The 20,731-nt window shown below is 56.0% G+C and overlaps 1 protein-coding gene across 13 annotated transcripts in view; it reads right to left on the bottom strand.

Annotated features, from left to right (window-relative positions):
• The window catches only part of ABLIM2 (actin binding LIM protein family member 2), a 154,682-nt gene that overhangs the window by 87,209 nt on the left and 46,742 nt on the right, over window positions 1–20,731 (bottom strand). For all 13 annotated transcript variants that reach the window (XR_009701071.1, XR_009701072.1, XR_009701073.1 and 10 more), the window contains exons 3-5: window positions 16,489–16,672; window positions 9,610–9,725; window positions 2,548–2,674 (exon numbers count right to left, since the gene is read on the bottom strand). Coding sequence is in view for 8 of the 13 variants with exons in the window: in XM_061191940.1 (XP_061047923.1) it covers window positions 2,548–2,674; window positions 9,610–9,725; window positions 16,489–16,672 (427 nt within the window). In the remaining 5 variants the exon portion in view is untranslated. The remainder of the gene's footprint in view (window positions 1–2,547; window positions 2,675–9,609; window positions 9,726–16,488; window positions 16,673–20,731) is intronic.

Genomic DNA, 20,731 nt, shown 5'->3' with positions numbered 1-20,731 from the left:
GGGGTCTGGGGTGCTGGAGAAAAACGTGAGCCGACAAGGGAGTGTGACAAAGCCGCCCACGTTGGAGACCAGGTCTGAGGGTGACAAGATGCCAAGTGGCAGGTGTGCCTTGGGACCGACCCTCACCCTCCTGGGCGTGGCTGGGAGCTTTCTGCTCTCGAAACCCGAGGGGCGAGGGGCATCAGGCTGCGCAGGAAAGAGCAGGAGGACCACATGGCGGCGATGCATCCATGCTCCCCGCGCACAGCAATGGCGGGCTTACTACGCGCCATGCGCATGGCTTGTGGCTTTGGGAAATTGGGACGAGCGGGACACCCTCGTGGGCGCTGCTCCTGAATATCTGGGCAGCCGTGGGCGGGCTGCTCAAATGCTGAGCCCCCTTCACTGAACTGTAAGGAGACAGCTGGTTTGCAGGTGGTGGACGGAAGACAACGCAGGCACAAGGCCTGGACAGCATCTGGCCTGCAGTCAGAGCTCTTTAATTATCATTATGCGGTCAGCACCACGGGACGAGGGGCAGTGACGACGTCGGAGGTGGTGCCAGCACTCCCTGCTGGGCAGAGGTGAGTGAACAGCCTTGCACTCAAATGCCCAGTCCCAGCTGTCACTTAACCTGCCTGGGCCTCACCTTCCTGGCTGTAAAGTGGGATTGGTAAGAGCAAGGTCTAAGTAAGACAAGGTATGGCCGACGCCTGGCACTCGGTGGCTGAGGCCATTGTCATTGTCATCGCCAACCGGGGCCGTCCCCCTGGCCCCAGGTCCAGCCCAATGGGACTTGGATGTGGAGGCGACTCGCACGGCGGGTGCAGGGTCGGGGGCGTTACTCTGGTGCATCTTCCCCCCGCCCCGCACTGCTGAAGTTGCCGTGTTAGCCCCAGTTTGGTTTTGATTTTTGCTCAGCTGCTAACAGAAGGTGAGATTTCTCAAGCTGTTGGGAGACTGCAGCTAGTGGCGCCCTCTTTTCCTCAAAGCTTGGGACCTTGTCTGGGTCACACAGATGCCGGCAGGAGGGGTGAGGTCCCGGTGTTTCTCTGCAGCCTCAGAAACGAAGCAGCCCTTCCTTCCACAGGGGAGGGAACGTGTATATTGGGCCCTCAGGGTCCACCTTCAAATGCCCTGACCTCAGGGCTCCGACCTCTCCCCAAAAAAGGCTGTACATGCAGCAAATCCAGGAGGTTCAAAGATTAATGTCTCCATGGCAACACCACCGCGCCCTCATCATCAATTCCGGGGCTGTTCCGGAGGCTGCTAAGTAACATACACGCTGTGTGGGTGAGAGGGGCTGCAGCGCTCTGGGGGCTGGGCATCATTTTGTTTTATTTTAAGTGCTCTGTCCCCAAGGCTGCCTTGGCCTGTCACTCACCCCTTCCCTTTACTATGAGAGGCAACAGGTCCTGGCCCAAGCGGCCAGAAACCCCCCCAGCCTGGACAGAGGCTCATCTTGGTGTGGGGACTCTCACCGGCAATGTTTGATTTTGAGATAATTGTGGATCCAAACACAGTTGTAAGAAACGGGACAGAGAAACCAGGATGGCCTTCCCCAGGTTTCCCCAAGGATCCCATCTTACAGAATTAGAGTACAAGGTCCACCAGGAAATTGACACTGGCACATGCAGCGACCCGGTTCGGATTCCCCCAGTGTACACGCACTCTCGCGTGCACACGTGTGTGCATGCATGTATGTGTGTGTGTTTTATTCTCTGAAGTTTTACTGCAGCAGTTTTTTACCCCAGTCTATGGTTCTATTCCCTCATAGCATCAAGAACTAGCACAGTCTTTGATAGAAGTTGCCCAAAAAGCCCCTTCCTGGCAGGAGGGAGCCGCTCTGCACTCAGAGAAGCTGCTCCTTTGAGCTCAGCCTGTAACCCTTCCCTCCCCTGTGCTGTCTGGGGGCTCACCCGACTCAGTTGCCTGATCTCCAGGGATTAGAATGCACATCCACTCCTGGCAGACCAGCTGCCCCTGCTCAGGGCCCGATCCCCAGTGATCCCTCCCCACTGCCTCTGGATAACAGCGCTCCCCCCGCACCCCAAACCAGCCATCGCTGCATCCTGAGCACACATCAGGGACCCTGTGTCGGCCAGCAGGAGCTGCCCGATGGCCCCGCGGCAGAAGACCGGGCTGTGCTGTCACACCCGTGACACCTGAGCCCGGTCAGCCCTCTCCTCTTCGCTCTGCTGCCGGCCTCAGCTGATGCCCACTTTGCGTTCTGCAGGGGATGCAGGCACCAGCAAGGGGGGCGAATTCCACTGGTGAGGGTGACACCAGGGGCCGTGCGGGGAGGTGTTTTACAAGGTCAAAGGTGGGAGCGCTAACGTCTCTGTCCCAGTGAACAGAAACAGCATGGGAGTGTCTGCAAACCACACTGAGGAAGCAAGGCTGGTAGGGAGAGGGGCCCGGCCGGGGCCCCTCCCCTGGCACAGACGGGAGGAGCTGGCAGGAGGGCAGGAGAAAGGCCGAGCATGCGGGGGTGGGGTGGGGGGGGTGGGCACAGGACGAGCCCTGCCCCGCCCCCCGGTGACAGGGCAGCGAGCCCCGCCCACTCACTTGCTGATATACTCCGCGTTCAGTTGTTTCCCGCAAGTCTTGCACTTGAAACAGCCCAGATGCCAGTGTTTGTCCAGGGCCACCAGGGACTGGCCGTTTTTGATCTCCACCCCGCAGCCCTTGCAACCTGGAAGAAAGAACGGAGCACAGCCGTCATCCTCGTGGGCATGGCGAGAGGAGCGGGGTGGCGGCCCTGCACCGCCGGGACTTCAGACACCACAGGGGCAGTGAGAGCGGGCCGGGGGACGGGACAGGGGGAACCGTCCAGCTGCGGGCGTTACACGACGGCCGGTGTGAGCGCGCATTGAGCGCCGACCGCATGCAGCCTGGGCCGCGAGCCCGGGATACCAGGATGAACCAGACAGAGGCCCCACCTTCCAGAGATGGGCGTCCGGGCCTGCGGAAGCAGATGTGGACTTGCACAGGGGCACCCTGCGGTGGGCACTGCCCCAAGCAGGGTTGGGGGGGGCCCGGGCAGCAGGGTGCCATGATGGCAGGAGCTCTGGGTGGCCTCGCCTGTCCTGCTCTGTTGGCAGGTGGACTTTGAACCTAACTGTGCCCCCCCAGGAAAGGTGCCGCTTTAGAGTGATTGGAGCCCCAATGCCTGTCCTCCGAGCGCTCGCCTGCCAGGGTGCCCCTCCCAGGAAGCCCTCCGGCCCCGGCTTCTGAGCTTCTTCTGTGGCCATCCGTGCCACATCCCGGACATAAGACACTCTGACCACCCGCACTCCTGCTCCCGGTCTCAGCCCAGGTCGGAGCCAGGCCCCAGGAAGCGCCTTCATCGCCAGGTGATGGGTGATCTCCCTCCCATGGCCCCCAGCCTGGTCTGGGCCCCTGACCGGTCTCCCCCCTGCCCCTCCAGCCACACCCATCCCTGATCAAGTCCCCCCTGGGGTCTCGGGTGCTCAGTACACGGCCCTGCTGCCTCCCGACCCCTCCAGCCAGGGGCAGCCACACCGGGGGCTCCCACAGTCAGTGCCACGTGTGCTGAAGGACCAGGGGGTGGAGCAGGCCGGGCAACGTCAGGGGCAGAGACAGGCAGCATGACCTGCCTGGGGTGTGCGTGTGTGTGAACATGTCTGTATCGAGTACGTATACGTGTGTCTTACGTGCATGTGTTGTGTCTGATTATGTGCACTTGTATCTTTGTGTGACTACATGTCTGTGTGCAAACAAGTATATCTGTATGTGACTGTGTGCAGGGGTGTGTGTGCATGAGTGTATCTATGTATGCGTGTGTTAGTGCCTGTGTGTGTGATGTGTCATGTGTATGCATGAGTGTATGTGTCTCTGTGTGAATGTGTGTCCCTGCGTGAGTCTATTTGTGTGTGTGTGTGTCTGTGCATAAATGTGTGTATGTCTAGATGTAGGTCTATCCATCTCTGCATGTGTCTGTGTGTGGCTGCATGTGTGTGTCTCTATGTGTCTTGTCTGTGTGTGTGTATGTGTGTGTCTAGTATGTCCCTGTATATCTGTGTGTGTCGGGGACATGACAAGGGTGGGGCCTTGGGGACCCCAAAGGGCCCTGATGAGCAGAGGCGAGGAGGGGGTACCCTGAGGGACTCAGCAGCTCCTGGGCTCAGCCAGGCAGGGACCCCCCTACCCTAGATGAAAGAATGAGGCCCAAGGCCCAGCAGCCTGGCTCCAATCCTGGCCCTACTCCGCAGGGTCACACTGGACAAGCCTCTTTCCTCTCCGTGTGGAGCCCTGTTTCCAGCCGGGGGGTGGGGCGGGGTGGTCACATTCAATGACAGATCTCATATGAAGACAGCAGAGCCCGCACGTCCAGGTGCTGATGCTGCCAGGACATGCCCGACGCACGGCAGGTTCGCCAGACTCTGCTCTGACAGGGATTTGCTCTCCTCCTGGGCAGAGCCCAGCATCACGTTATCTTTAAGAATAAAAAATATTTAATATCTACAGAACTGTTGGTCAAACTCTAGATTTCTTAATTTACCACACCGTCAAATCCACTGGCAACTTTGGAAAAGACCCAAAGAACAGGCTCAAACCCCAAGGTCCAGGGCTGGGAGGGAAGAGGGGACCTCCCAGCCATCTCAGGATTCTAGAGCCCAGCCAGGCCGGCGGCGGAGAAAAGCCCAGTCAACGAACGCCTGAATGCATCGGAGCCAAGAGGAAGCTCCCTCCTCAAGTTCAGGGGGCATCCAGACCCCTCCCCACCCGCCCCCTCAGTCCGTCCCCAGCAGAGCAGGGCCAACACCACCTCCCAGCGCTGGATCCATGCAGCTTTGACTCTGGGCCCTCACCTAGCGGGTGACCGCGGGCACACACGGTACGCTCTGTGCCAGCGCCTCTCGACCAGGGCCATTTTGCTCCTGGGGGCTTTTGGCCGTGTCCGGAGACAATTCTGGTCCTCCCAACTGGGTGTGGAAGGTGGGGGTCGTGCCCCAGGGGCCCGGAGGCCGGGAATGCTGCTCAACACCCTCCAGGGCACAGGTCGGCCCCCACCACAAGGAATCATCAGGCCCCAAATGTCAACAGCGCTGAAGTCGAGAAAGCCTGCTCGGATCCTCGGTTCAGGTCTTTGTAGACGGGCAAAGAAAAGGAGCATCCCGGACCACGCCGGGCCTGGGGAGAGGCAGGGCACGGCAGTGGCTGGAAACACGGACCCTGGAGCTAGGCTGCCCCCGCCAGCTGTGTGACAGTGACCGAGTCACTTCACGTCTCCGTGCCCACTAAGACAGGGACGCATTTTATGGGGGTAGTAACAGTACCAGCCGCACGCAGCTGTCATGAGCTAACAGAGACAGGCCTGTGGTGTGAAGGACGCATTTGAGGAATGAATAAGTGCACGTGAGCCGAACGCTCGAACTATTACCGCTGTTGTCTCGAGGGGGATACCTTGTGAGGGGCCGATTCCCTGCGGGAAGTCCCCCGCTCTGCCTCTTCCTGTATCAGCAATGTGCCCTCCCCCAGGGCAGGGTCTGAGGCTCCGGGCAAATGTGCCACCTGCAGCCGAGGGGGGACGTGGCCCGCACCTCCACATCCCCTCCTCGTCCCCATCGACTCGGGGTAGAGTCTCACTAATAGTGAGCCATAAACATGGAGGCCAGAGCCAGGTGCAAGGACTGTTGTCATGGAAACGGCAATCATCATTTTCTAAACACATCTGGAGCTCAGCATAGCTTCGCAGGGCTTTGCAAATGACAGGTGAATCTTCTGTGATGAATCCACTTGACAACAGCTGTCAACGCGCAGACGTCCTTGTGGGAGTGTGTCCCCAGTGCCCGGGGGCAGAAGGGGGACACACTTTGGCCTGGAAGGGCCAAAGCCTGCCATCCACTCGCCCTCGCACCCTGGGCCTGGCTCTGCCATCACAGCAACAGGATGGACCTGGGCCCCTTCCCCAGCATGACCCTTTTAGAACCTTCCAAAAAGTTTCCTTGTTTCCCCTCAAGTGCCCCCTCCTCTAGCAGACGTGGTCATGGGTTCAAAGGCCCGGCTCTGCCACTAACTCGCATGGGACCCAGGACGTGTCGGGTGCCTCTCTGAGCCCCAGCTGTGGACTCAGGGTGGAAGGGGGGCGCAGGATCAGACTCTCTCGCCCACTGTCCTCCTCAGATCTAACTGGGAGTGGAGGGGCGTCTGGGTCGAATCTGAGATTGACCTTTGATGGCAAGGAACCGACTGGGTTTTAACTTTAAAATGCCTGAGACGTTACGGGCTTGGCTTGAGATTTCTCTAAGGAGCCCGGGCCAAGCAGGAGGAGCTGCAAGCATCTGCTGGGAGAGATAAAAAAGGTTCAAGTGCATCCCACCCACTGGGCTCTGCACTGAACTGGCGACTCGACCCCCTGACTGCAACGCGGTGGCTGGGGGGCGGGGAGTGGAGGCCAGGAGGGACATTGGTTCCTGGGGGCTACAGCACCCTACAAGGCAGATACACCCCACAAGGCAGCCACTGCACCCCACAAGGCAGATGCACCCCACAAGGCAGCCCGCGTGCCTGCTCCCCCCATGGGGCCCGGCCCCTCCTCATCTTTCCACGTCATCCCCTCATTTAACCTCAGCCTTGCCACAAGAAAGGCTCACCCCATTTCCAGAAGGGGGACTGGGGCTCTGATCCCGTCAGCCACCCCTGAACACACGGACAGTGCAACCCCACGTGGGTGGAAGACACAGAGGCTCCAAGGGCCACAGCCCAGGTGGTGAGGATGCAGGTCGGAAGGCCTGAGGACCCGCCCCATCCACAGGACGGCCCCTCGTCGGCACACAGCCAGCAGAGGCCTTGGATGCCAGGGCCCTGCCCCTTCCTGCCCCTTCCCTCCTGACTCTGGCGGGCCTCCTGATCCTGGCTCCGAGTGTATCCCAGGTTCCCGGTGTGACCCCGTCCTGGCTGGGCTGGGCCCCAGCAGGTGGAGCCGAGCCCAGGAACGGGCCACGGGGGCTCCTCAGCTTGGACAGGGCTGCCCCGGTCCAAGGCCCCAAATTCCCAGCTCCTGGCTGCTGCCACACCAGGCTGCCCCTCCGGGCCACCGCCCACACCCACTGCTGACCCCATATCCACTCCCAAGGCCCAGAGAGGGGACACAGCGTGCCCAGGGCACCCAGGTGGTGAGTGGCGGGGTCTATTCCTCACAGCCGGGCTCAGAGCTGCGCCCTGATTGGAGTGGCGCCGGGCCTCTCTGAGGGCTGCCCTGTGACCAGCTCCAACCAGCAACCGGTTCAGAGCTGGAGAGTCCAGGAGGAGCCTGGAAAAGGGGAGGCTGGATGGGCGCCAAGCGGGTTCTCCAGGAGGAGACCCTCCCCCCAGGGCAGTCGGGGAGGCAGCCCAGGGCAGAAGCAGCGTGGAAAGCTCAGGTGCGGCGGAGGAGCTGGCCACCCAGAAGGAGTGGTGCACCCCTCCCCCGGGGAAGGCGTGGGCATCCAGCAGGAAGCGCTGATCCTGTTACTAAGCAACAGGCTCAGGCCAATGAGCGGAAGAGGGAAGCTCAGGTCCCTGGGACCAAGCTTGACCTCCACGGGAGCAGCCGGCCACTCTCTGCTTCCCCCAGGGAAGGCGGCCCCCAAAGGTGGCCATCTGCAGCTTTCCACCCCGTGCAAGAAGGGCTGCGTCCCTGCCCCAGCTGCCACCACCTGCAGGGTAGACCACGCTGTTCAGGCTCACATTCCTAGCATGCTCCCAACCCACCTCGGCACTACCTCCCTCAACAGCCATCTATGGCTCCTCGTTGCCTCCAGGATGCAGCTGGAGCTCCCTGGCATGGCTTTGCCGCCTGGTTTCTTCACTTCCATTCCCTGCTCCCACACAGCACCCCCCTTGTCCACTCACATGGGGGTGGCAGTTGGGCCCAGCTCATGCAGTGCCCTTCCCTCAATGCCTACTTAGGAAAACCTGTGTTTTAGGTTTCAGAACAAAGGCCACCTCTTCAGAAAGCCTCTGGTCACAGCAGGGCAGGCTCCCCTGCTTTGGACTTTAAAGGCCTTGGCTCAAACCTCAGCCCCACCCCTCCCTAGCTGGACACTGGGCACCCAGCACTTCCCCTGCTCTCCACCAGGCTCAGGGCACTTATGCTCCTGCAGAAGGAGGGAGGGACTCCTGCCTGGCCAGGCTGCTCTGGGGACAAAAGGAGGTGGGAGCTGGGAAGACAATGCAGACATCCACACAGAAGCCAAGAGCTGGTGATGAATGTTTAATGCCTTCTAGGCACAAAAACGGTTCTAAGCTGGGGATTATCACCATGGACTGGGAGAAGGGATAGGTTATAGAAGGGGTAGGTTATAGACCCATCTGGGGGTGAGGGCAGCATTTGTTCTTTGAAAACACAAATTTGATATTTTAAAATAAATTTCCACTTGGAGAGGGCAGCCCTTCTGCCCATGACATTTTTAAAAATCTCAAAAAAGTCTCAGACAATGAGTCTGTGATTGGGCATATTTCCCTTTTTACTTTGGCTGCCAGGAAGCTCTGGACAAACTCTTCAAACTAATCCCCGCCTTTTCAAATTTTGCTGTAGTTTTTGATTACTATTTCAGGCTTAATGATAATAGGACTGTTCGTTGAAGCAAATTCTCAAAAATTTAATCAATCCAGACCTCAGCTGGAGAAAGTTTTGAATGGAGAACTCTCCTAGCAGACCCCAAAGCAACAGCCTCACCAACTGCAACTGCTGTGAGCTTGTCTCCCCAAGGGATGAAGGCTTCGCCTCATTTCCCAGATAAAATTATTACCAGTCTCTGAAGCCAACACTCGGCTCCTGGGAGGACGTGCAGTCTCCTCTGTACAGACTTTCAGTGTCGCGGACAAGGAGGCGGGAGAGGACAGGAGAGTGAGGAGAGCCAGGGGCTGGCTCTGGAAGTCAATACAAACCCCTCCTCTGTCCCAGGACACGTGGCCCTGGCACTGGGGCACCACAGCCACCTTGCACACAGGGTGGGCTCTGAACACTCCGTTTCTGCAGTGGGAGACTGGTGGGAGCAGTCCTGGGGTGCTGGGCCCCCTCCCCGTCCCTGTGTCCTATCTCTGGTCCCGGAAGAGCCACCCACAGGGAAAGGCCAGCGCCCTTCTGCTCCCGCCTCACTCTCTGCCCCACATCCACAAGCTCCTGACATGCCCCTGCTACTGGTTCTTTTTCACTAACAACCCCCTTCTTCATGCAAGAAGCATGTATTGAGCACCCACTGCATACGCACCCTGGCCCAGCTCCCAGGGGATGGAGCAGATAATCCAAGAGCCCCAGACCACAGGAGCCCAGAGGTCACTGTTCTCCTAGTGGCTCTCCCGAAGGGCTCCTGGATGCTCCGGAAATAACTGTGGGGAGATGAGTGTGGGTGCTGGAGGGAGAGGACCAGAAGGAGGCCAGAAGGCTTCCTGGAGGAGGTGGGCTAGAGCCGGGCTGAAAGATGGAGTGGCACAAAGGGGGGAGGGCACAGGCTGAGCAAAGGCTTAGAGGCAGGAGTAGCCCAGAGACGCCTGGCCCTGGTTCCCTTCGTTGTGTTCATCCACAGTTATTCGCTTCCACTACTTCTGGTCCCAGTGTTGTCAGGCCTGCCACCCAGCACTGCCAAGCCCCCTCCGCCACGCCGCCCTGCGTCCACTTACTCCAGAGGCCCTGGGACAGGGGCACGCTGCTGCCCGCTGATGCGGGCAGGGAGCACTTCTGGCACATGCATTCCTTGCCGTTGAAGGTCACTCGGTCCCCGGGCGGGAAGGGCAACCTGAAATAAGACAGCGCATTACCAGCCAGGACCACCTCCTGGCTTTTCTCGTGCGTGGGGGGAACCCCATCCTAGACACCACGCCACCACCTCCCCGGGGACCACAGGCCCAGGGTGTCTGCATGCAGGCGCTGCCGTGGCCCCGCTGGGCGACCTCAGGCTGGTCACTGCCATCTTAGCCTTAGTTTCCTCATCGGCACCGGCAGGCAGAATCACGGTGCAGTGGGCCGGAGCAGTGGGGGCCGGCCAGTGCTTGCACACGGCGATCAACTGGGCAGTCTCAGCCATTGGCTTCCTCCATCCAACCTTGCCTCCTCTGACTGCCCAGGATGCTTTGTCAGTTCAATACTAATGGCAATAGCACCGTTTACTGAGCATCTACTAGGTGCCAGGCCAGGTTCTATGACAGATTCCTTAATGCCTGCCTCATCTATCACCTTTAAGATGCTTGCCCAGGTTGGTCTTTGCTTCATTTTTCTCTATGGGTGAGAAAATTGAAGTTCAGAGAGGATAGCTGACTTTTCCAAGGCCACACGGCTGCTGCCTGTCAGAACCAGACTCAAACCAAGACCTGTCTGGCTCCAAAGCGCCGTGATTTGCCTACCTGGGTCTCTCAGAAAGCAGTGCCGCTAGGAGCTTGCAAGACTGTATGCTGGATTCCGTCTTTAAAGTCTGGCATTTCATTCATCATGGAATTTTTTTTTGCATTAATTTCAATTTTTAAAATATCACATGAAAATATCATTTACCTTGATCATTTTTTTGGCCTCCTCTTAAACTCTGCATCCAAAGCAAGTAACCCACTGGCCGCACCCTAGTCCCAGCCCTGGGGCAAGGTGAAGTTACGGCCCTGGGCTGCCCAAGTGAGGCCAGTGGGGGCAGCAGAGCCAGCCCACCCACTGCAGCCCCGGAACTTCCCCTCTGGTGACAGAGGTGGATCGGGTGCCTGCCTCTGGTGAGCTAGGGTCAGCCCACCTACTGTCACTGGGCCACTTCCTCCCCCAGCTCAGCCCGGCAAGAGAACCTGAGCCCCGTGGGCAGCAGTCTCTGAATTATCTGGACCAGGGCACGCCCCGTCCTCTGGCTTAAGCCTCTGTCGTGTCCCCCCTGCCTCCTTCGGGACTGGACAATGCCAGGCGCTCGACAGGTCACTGTCAGTGAATGAATGAGCAAGTAAGCGAACATGTCAATAACTGAAGGTCCCCCTGGAGGCCTAGCTCACCTGCCTTCCCCTGCAGGGCCTCCTCTCGGAGCCTGCCTGGGTCACGCCGGCTCCGGTCCAGCCCCGACTCTGCGACCAGAGGAGATTTCTGACCCATGAGGCTGCCAAGCCTTCCCGTGAGAAAGCCCCGCCATAGCCCCCCACTTTGTGGGGCTGGCGTTCAGGGCCCTAGGTGGATTCAGCAGGTGTGTTCTTGGGCCCCAGCCAGCCAGTCTCGGCTCTTAGGGAGCAAGGACATATATAAGCTGAGCTGACCCCCGTCCCAAGACTTGCAAGATGGTCCTGCCGCTCTCCGTCCTTCAGCCGCCCTGGCAGCTATCTGACGCCGTGCGCTGCATCATGCGTGGTTCGTGCTGGGGTCTACCTCTCTCCCGCTTGCTGTCTTGCAGCCGCCTTGGTAATGGGGGGTCTCGGGCCACGGCGGGAGTCCCTTGCCATCCCTGGATGCGCTCTGAGAGAATCTGTGGCTGTGTAACCTCTCCGAGTTCCTGTTTCTCACTTGTAAAATGGGACTAAGAACATCTGTGTCTCAGGGCTGTTATTTATCCATCCATGCATCTGACCTATAGCACGGAAAGCTCTAGCATTATGCCCGGCACCCAGGAGGGGCTGAATGAATGGTAGCTATTATTTTATTAATTCAACTTCCTTGAAGTATATTTTGACAAATGTACACACTCATGTAACCAGGACCACAGTCATGGTATGGGACATTTTTGTCCACTGTAAAAAGCCTGCTGTGACCGTCCACACTCACCCCCCAACCCCGGCCCCAGGCGGCTATGATCGGCATTCTGTCCCATGGATCAGACTTGATTTTCTGGAACTGCATATAAATGGAATCACACAGTATGCAGTCTTTGATGTCTTGTTCTGCTGCATGTTTTTGAGATTCACTCACACGGCTGCACACACCACTGGTTTGTTCTTTTTGATTGTCAAATGCTGCTCCTTTGCACGGATAAGGTGCTCATGTCCAAGGACATCTGGATTCTTTCCAGTTTGGACTGTTACAAATAAAGCTGCTAAGAACTGACAAGTTCTTTGCTGACAAGTCTGTGTGGACGTGTGCTTTTGTTTCTTCTGGGTAAATACCTAGGAGTGGAATTGCTGGGCCATGTGCTAACTGTGTGTCTAACTTTACAAGAAACTGCCAAACTGCTTTCTGTAGAGGTTGTACCACTTTGTCTTCCCACCAGAGACGTGTGACAGTTCCTTTCACTCTGTATCCTCACCAACACTTGACACTATCCATCTTCTTACTGTCAGTCATTCTAGAGGACATTGGATGGTATTTCAACAAGTTTTAATTGGAATTCCCCTGATGACTAGTGATGTTAATGTAATCATTTCATTTGTTTATTGGTCATTTACATACATTTTTGTGGAGTATCTGCTAAACTCCTTTGCTCATTTTTAATAGTTTTTTTGGTCTTCTTATTATTGAGTTGTAGAAGTTCTTTATATATTGTAGATACCTGTGTTGCACCAGATATATATCCTCTATTAAGCTGATGGCTTGCTTTTTCATTTTCTTGATGTCTTTTGATATTATTTTTCTTCACTTTTCTATAGTGCGGGTCTGCTGGCAACAAATCCTCTTAGCTTTTGTGTGTCTGCAAAAGTGTTTTGCCTTCATTTTGTGTGTGTGGCAGCTTTACTGACATTATTTTATTCACGTGCTCTATAACACTCACATACCATTCAATGTGTGCAATTCAATGGTTTTTAGTGTATTCAGAGTTGTGAATACACAATCAAATCCCCGCAATCAATTTGAGGACATTTTTCATCACCCCAAAAAGAAATGCAATACCATTTGGCAGTCCTGCCTTCACTTCTGAAAGTTTTTTTGTGGGGGAGGCTTGGTATAGAATTGTTTGATAGATTTTTTTCTTTCAGCTCTTTAAAGATGCTGTTCTATCATCTTCTGGTGCACATTGTTTCAGATGAGAAGTCTGCAGTCATTCTTCTGTTCCATTTTACATACTGGGTTGTTTTGCTCCCCACTTACTGCTTTTAAGATTTTCTTCTTATTACTGTCACTCAGAAGTTTGATTACGATGAAGTTGGTAGGTTTTTGCTGTGTTTATTCTGCTTGGGATTCACTGAGATGAGTTTATAGTTTTCATCAAATTTGGACATTTTCCAGCCATTATTTCTTCAAAAATTTTCAGTCTTCCCCGCTCCCAATCTAGACAGAAAAATTTATATCCACAGATCACTGAGTCTCTTTTCATATTTTTCAGTCTTTTTTCCTGTCATTGCTTTAGTCTGAATAGTTTCTATTGTTATGTTTTCAGGTTTACCCATCTTTTCCTCTATAATATATAATTTACTGCTAATTCCTTTCAGGGAATTTTTTATTTCAGAAATTTCAATTTTCATTTCTATAATTTCCATTTGGTTTCTTTTCTTCTATATTATGTCTTCTATAATGCTCCTACTTATGTTCATGTTTTCCTCTGAATACTTAAATATATTTACATCAGCTGTTTTAAAGTCATCGTCTGCTAGTTTCACCATTGATCTCATTTCTGGGTCTGTTGCTATTGACTGATTTTTCTTCTGGCCCTGGGTCACGTTTTCCAGCTTCTTCTTATGACCAGTCACATTTGATGGGTGTTGGACATTGTCGATTTTATGTTGTCGAGGGCTGGGTTTTCTTCTCTTTCTACAAAGAGTGTTATACTTTACTTTGGCAGGCAGTTAGCTCACTTGCAGACCAGCGTGATCTTTTTGAGGCTTGTTCTTTAACTTCGAGCAGGTTTATGCCTTCACTCTAGGGCAATTTCAGTTCCACTAATAAGGCATGATGCTTTTGGTGTCCCCACTGCATGCCTGGGTATTCCACAAGGAATCTCCACCTGGCCAGAACTCGAATGTCTCCCAGCCCTGGGAATGTTTAGCTTATAGCAACCTGGTCATTTTTTGCCCAACCTTGTGAAATTTCCTCTCTGTCTACATGGCTTCGTATTTAGTCCAAGATTCAAAGGCACCTCTATGCAGCTCTCCTGAGGTGTCGTTCTGCATAGCTCTCTCCCCCCTGCTATGCTGTTCTGTCTCTCACATCACCATCTCTTCACCTGGGGAGGATGCCACGCCCTACTTGGTTCCCTGCTTGTCCTCTGGTTCAAGAAACAGCCTCCAGGCAGAAAGCTGGGTGGTCACATGGGTCCCTTCATTCGGCTGCCTTGTGTTAGTCCTGAGCTGCCTGTGCCCCAGTACCCCAAAACAGTTGTTTTGTATATTTTTTCCAGTTTTCTAGTTGTTTATAGTGGGTGGATAAGTCCAGGCCCAGTGACTCCAGCACGACACAGCTGTCAGCTATTATTTTTAAAATATCGGATTACAGAGGTGATCTTTCAAACCCACTGTGATTATGTCACCCCTTGTCTCTAAGCTACGTGCACAGAAATCAAACATGCAGATTATCCTTGGGGGAACCTTGACCCACGCACGCTGCAATGACACACAGTGACTCTTCCGTTAGAAATGTCCCTTGTCATCGCTCCTTCCTGGCCCAGCACCTCTTCCCACCCCCAACAAAAGCTTCCCCTTCTGCCTAGAGCACGTGCTACAACTACAGAAAACAGCGGTAACAACACTCAATAAGTCCCCTTTCAACTGGGTGTGGTGAGACAGAGAGAACAGACAGAGAATAAACTCTGGGGGTTTCATTCTTTGTTTTCTAGACAGAACATTCCCCCTGGAATGTGTCTGGGGCTGTGGAGGGGGGGAGGGAGGGAGGGAGGGAGGGAGGGGGGGAGGCAGGATGCCCACGTGGGAGGGCTGCCTGCTTCTCCCCCCAAGCCCCAGAGGTGCAGGGCAGAGAGGGGAGCGGGTGTAGCCTTGCTGCCGGGGCTGAGGACCTCATTCTGTCTCTAGCGGCCATTCACTGGACACCTGCTCCGTGCCAGGCGGCAGGCGCCGGAGAAGAGTCAGATCCAGTCCCTGCCCACGTGGTGCTCCCGTCAAGCAGCTCCGGGACACGGTGTCAGAGAAGGGTTGTAGGGCCCAGGATGCAGGGGGGCCGCGAGGAGGGAGAGGGAGGGGGTTGCTTTCCCGGGGGGAGGCTGGGGGGAGGCAGCTCTTGCTGCACTGCTGTGTCCCCAGATGCTGCGCCCATAGGGTCTGGGCTAATGCAGCTCCAAGTCACCAGAGCCAGCCTGGGGCCTGGCCCACGTAGGCGCTTAGAAAAGCCTGGACGAATGAATGAATGAATGAACAAAGGAATGAAGGGACTGGAACAGACTGTGAAGCTCCTCTCAGCCAGGCTGGGAGGCTCAGACTTTCTCGTGGAGGCCATGGGGGTGGCGCGGAGGAGTGACAGGCAGAGGGAAAACAGGGACCCCAGTGTGGAGGCCTTGGCAGGACTCCAGGCAGGTGAGTTCTGGGTCTGAGTAAGGCAGTGGCTGGGCAGATTTCGGAAGTTCACGGTGGGGGGGACCTGGGAAGACGCCCATGCTTGGGGCTCGTGTGTCTGATGGGTTGGGCGCCAGTGCCACCTACAGATCAGGGACTTGGGTAGAGAGAGGCGGGGTGCGCAGGTGGGATGTGCCAGGACAGTGGAGGAGAGGGGAGCCGCAGTGGGTGGGCACGGAGAGGCCAAAGCGTGGACACTGCAGGCACCAACGTGAGAGGAGACAAGGTGGAGGCTGCGGACAGGAGAGGGGCTGGTGGGGGGGAGGGCCGAGAAGGCACAGGCGGGGGGAGAGCACCTCCCCAGAAGCCATCAGAGGCCTCGTGCTGGCAGCCTCAGAACCCACGGGCCTCTGCATCCCGGAAAGAGGGCTTAGTCCTGTACCGCGGGCAAGGGGTGGGGGCCTGCAAGGTGTGGGGCTGGACGAAGGTGTGCCTCAAAGCAGGGCCAGGGTCCACCTGCCATCCCTTGGCTGGGTCCCACCTCTCTCATGGCCATATGAGACAATGGGAGGGAGGGAAGGAGGGAGGGAGGGAGGATGGAGGGAGGGAGGAGGGAGTGATGGAGGGAGGGAGGGAGGATGGAGGGAGGGAGGATGGAGGAGGGAGGGAGGAGTGAGGGAGGAGGGAGGGAGGTAGGAGGGAGGGAGGAGGGAGGAGGGAGAAGGGAGGGAGGAGGGAGGGAGGAGAGAGGGAGGAGAGAGGTAGGCGGGAGGGAGGAGGGAGGGAGGAGGGAGGGAGGAGGGAGGGAGGAGGGAGGGAGGCAGGAGGGAGAAGGGAGGGAGGAGGGAGGGAGGAGAGAGGGAGGAGGGAGAGAGGAGGGAGGGAGGAGGAAGGAGAGAGGAGGGAGGAGGGAGAGAGGAGGGAGAAGGGAGGGAGGAGGGAGGGAGGAGAGAGGGAGGAGGGAGAGAGGAGGGAGGGATGGAGGAGGTGGGAGGGAGGAGGGAGGAGGGAGGGAGGAGGAAGGAGAGAGGAGGGAGGAGGGAGAGAGGAGGGAGGGAGGAGGAAGAAGAGAGGAGGGAGGAGGGAGAGAGGAGGGAGGAATGGAGGAGGAGGGAGGGAGGAGGGAGGGAGGAGGGAGGAGGATTGGGGAGGAGCGGCTGCAGGTCCCGCACTCACCGGCAGACGGCACACACGAAGCAGTTGGGGTGGTAGGTCTTGCCCAGCGCCGACACCACCTCGCCCTCGATGAACTGGTCACAGCTGAAGCAGCGGGTCCCGTACAGTCTCTGGTAGTCCTGGGTGCAGATATACTCGCCCTGCCGCACGAAGAAGCCGCCCTCGGCCAGGTCACAGCCACATTCTGGGGACACACGGGAGGGGCCGAGGTAGCAGGTGACCACCAGCTCCCCAGTCCCGACGGGCCCCAGGCGTATCCCTCACCACACACAAGCCTCGGTGCGAACTCAGGGTGGCTCGCTGAACCCTCGGGGGGCCAGGCCCCAAGCACAGACTCCAGCTCCAGCCCCTCAGCCTGGAGATGAGTGGATTTTCTTGTGGAAGCTTCTAGAAAGGGGCACGGACCCGGGATGAGAAGCAGGCTGTGCTGAGGGGCCAGCCCAGCGCCTCCTCGCCTCCTGAGCCCACCAGGGATGAAGTGCTGATGCCCCATGAGCCCCCCACAACCCCCGCTCCTCCAGGTGGGCTGTTCCCAGCAGGAAAATAACAGATGGGGGAGGCGGTTAACACCTGAACACCTACTGCATGCTAGGCCCTGTTCTGGGTGGGAGGATCCCCTGACCACAGTGAGGCTTCCTGACCCCCCTCCACCCGTCTCCCCCAACATGGACGAGGCCAGACCGCCTGCAAAAGGGAGAGAGGCCGGGCACACTCGCACTGACCCCTAATATACCTCCTGCCCCACGGAGGACCTGGGGGACATTGCCAGGTGGAGGATGGAGTGCCTGCCCTCAGGACAGGCCCCAGGGCACATGGGAACCGGGCTTGGTTCCAGAGGGAGCAGCCTCCGCGCCCTAGTTGGCCCCAGCCCCTCCTTGCGGAGGCCCAGCCTGCCAGCTGGTCAGGGCAGGGTCTTTGCGGGTTGCAGCCCCCTAGCCAGAGCCTTGAAATACCATGTAGCCCATCTTTGAATCAACGCCTAAAAATTTTCATCAAAACTTTAACTGATTGCAGAGGATGTAGTTTCTAGTGAATTGTAAGTATTGGCATCTTTAAATTTAACTAGTAGATCGTAGATGCCGAAGCAAGACCACCGACCTCTGTTTACAAAACCCAGAGTCAGGCTCTGAGTAAAAGCAGGCATTTCACCTTGTTCCTCTTTTGCTAGGAAAGCCTGTTTCCATCTCTTTCCCCCACAGAACCACATGCACATGTGACGTGTTTTAGAGATGGAAAGCGCCTATGGTTCTCTGCAACAAAAATCCCTCAGTCTACGTGGAAATTGATTTATTAGGAATTTCTTACGGTCACAAGGCTCTAAATATTTAATAGGGTATTCTGGATAGGGTTGTTATGACAGCTACTAGTATAAAGCTATCAAAACAACACATATGTTGTAAATTTTGGTAAATTATTATTACGTGGATAGAGGACAAGCTTTTCACAGTGCAGCTCTTGATGACATGGATGGTGGTGGTCGAAGGGAGTTCCTGGTGTCTGATCAAGGGAGCCCCGACTTTTAAACTCCACCTTGTTTGGTGCCCTGGCGGATCGGAAGGCGAGGGCAGCCTAGCAGCCTTCCTCCACTGCAGGTGGCTTCTCAGGCTGGTCAGTTTGGGAAGAGCATCGGTGGGAGTCTGAATCTCCAAGGGTCTTGGGGTCCCCGGGGGTCAGGTCTGCTTGGTCTCGTCAGCAGTGCCCTTTCAGCTCACGCACTGGTCAGTGCACACGACCCAGGACCTGGGGGCTCCGGGTGGCCCCGCCAAGTGGGACCCACTCAGCTCAGCTCCCACCCCTACACAGGGCGAGGTGGCGGGCCTCTCCCGGGTGTCCCTGTCCTCTCGCCTGGGCCACAGGGCTGCACGTGCTGTTCCCCGGTTACAGCCACCAGAGTGGTTGGAAATCCTTCCTTCCACATCGCCAAGGAGCTGTTGGCTCTTCGGACATAAAGCTGAGCAAATGAAAGCCCAGACTCCAGGGCTTCCCCGGGGGATGCAGGCTTCACTCGTGCACTATGCTGTGTGCCCCTGGGCAAGTCCCTGATCCCTCTGGGCCCCCAAGTCCTCATCTGGGCCTACTCAGAGGTGAGAAGGGCAGCACAGAGGCGCATCCTATGCTAGCATGACATAAGCCCCAAGTTGTGCGGGGCCACCATCCAGGCCATCGTTTTACTGACGTCACTCACCCCAGGAGGCCCGAGGCCGGTGCCCAGCTCTAAATCCTTCTCTCACGCAGCCCGAGAGTGAAAACCCTTTGTTCAATCTTGCACCACAGGGCTTCCCTGGTGGCGCAGTGGTTAAGAATCTGCCTGCCAATGCAGGGGACACGGGTTTGAGCCCTGGTCCGGGAAGATCCCACATGCCGCGGAGCAACTAAGCCCATGGGCCACAACTACTGAGCCTGCGCTCTAGAGCCCACGAGCCACAACTACTGAAGCCCACGTGCTACAACTACTGAAGCCCACGAGCCACAACTACTGAGCCTGCGCTCTAGAGCCCGTGAGCCACAACTACTGAAGCCCGCGCGCCTAGAGCCCGTGCTCCGCAACAAGAGAAGCCACAGCAATGAGAAGCCCGCGCACCGCAACGAAGAGTAGCCCCCGCTCGACGCAACTGAAGAAAGCCTGCGTGCAGCAACAAAGACCCAACGTAGCCAAAATAAAAAAATTTATTAAAAAAAAAAAAATCTTGCACCACAGCGTAGGCCAAGCAGATATACCCCGACTCGGGAAGAATAGGCTCCCTGAGGCCTCTGTAGGAGAATTAGTGTCTTTTTCAGTAAACGCCGCCTGTAACAATTCAGCCCTTGAGTGATAGGCTGGTTCACGGACACCCTTGGCTCTGGTACTTGGCTCATTTTCTTTTCTTTTTTTAAAGATTTATTATTTATTTATTTTATTTATTTTTGGCTGTGTTGGGTCTTAGTTGCGGCACACAGGATCTTCGTTGAGGTGCGCAGGCTTCTCTCTAGTGGCGTGCGAGCTCCAGGGCTCATTTTCTAATCTTCTTAAAGATATGACGGTATTGACTGTTCCTCGAAGGAGAAAAATGTGAAGAGGGATCTAGTGCCCCACTAAAGCCTGCATCTACATCACGGAGGCACCAGGAGACAGAATTAAAGCAGCTTTCCTGCCCCAAGAGCCGGGCCCGGCCAGTGCCACGTCCTTCCCTCCCCCCACCCCCCAGTCATCTCTGCTACTGACCGGATTGTAGTTGCCTGGGTCCACTAAGGTCAGGGCCAGACAGTAAACCCAGACCTCTGCCTGCTAAAAATAAAGAGTCCAAATTCGTTCATAATTTTTAACGTCCTAATCAAGACAATATATTGTCCTTACATTCCATCTGCCTATCCAAGTAGCCGAGACCCAATGAAGGGCACCGAGCAGCTGTGGGTGTCTCGGAGCGGCCCGCCCCCCGTCTTTGGCGGTAACTGTGGTCATTTCTGAGAAACGGTCGGGAGGGGGCGGGCCATGGTGGGAAGACAATCTGTACCACTTTCTGGAATACCCTTTGGCATCAACTCAAAGGAATGTGAAAACAGCTCCTACCCTTTGACCCAGTCGTCTCTCTCTGGGACTCTATCCCAAGGAACTGACCATGAACATCCACAGAAGTTTTCTTGCATGGTGTTGGCTGCAGCATCACTACAGTATAATGTAGTAAATAAACGCTGGGCTTTAGAGACAGGCAGCCTGGGCATGAATGCCTCCTGGCTGTGTGACCTGGGGCAAGTTACTTAACCTCTCTGAATCTCAGAGTCCTCGTCTGTAACAAAGCGTTAAGCATACTGATTGCTCATGGTTGTCACAATAAATCAATGAGATGAGGCGTAGGAAACTGATTAGCCCAGTGCTGGGCTGGAATCCATGTAAACGTTTAACAGCTGAGGAATGGCTAAGTTTGCTGCGGGCCAGGCATCTGAAGGAATCTGGGTATATATTGAAATTGATGTTGAAGGATGTATGATGGGGAAAGGGCTTACACAGTCCCTTAAAGAGGATAAATCGGGACACAAAAGTATATATACAACAGGACTTCAAATTGAAAAGACTCTTACAAAGGAAAAGATTGGAAGGCTCTCTACCCAAATACGGACGGCAATTCCCTTGGGGTGGTCAGCTAAGGGATGCTATTGTACAGGTGTCTGGGAAGAGGAGAGAGTGATTGATGTTAAAACACAAAGCAGACCGAGAACCCCAGGGCGTTCACGTGAGTTGCAGGGAGCTGGCTCAGGGCAGCGTGGT

Source organism: Eubalaena glacialis, chromosome 5 (assembly GCF_028564815.1).
Source record: "Eubalaena glacialis isolate mEubGla1 chromosome 5, mEubGla1.1.hap2.+ XY, whole genome shotgun sequence".
Classification (NCBI taxonomy): Eukaryota; Metazoa; Chordata; class Mammalia; order Artiodactyla; family Balaenidae; genus Eubalaena; species Eubalaena glacialis.
The sequence above is the reverse complement of the archived record's forward strand: the minus strand, read 5'-3'. Positions and strand labels throughout refer to the sequence as shown.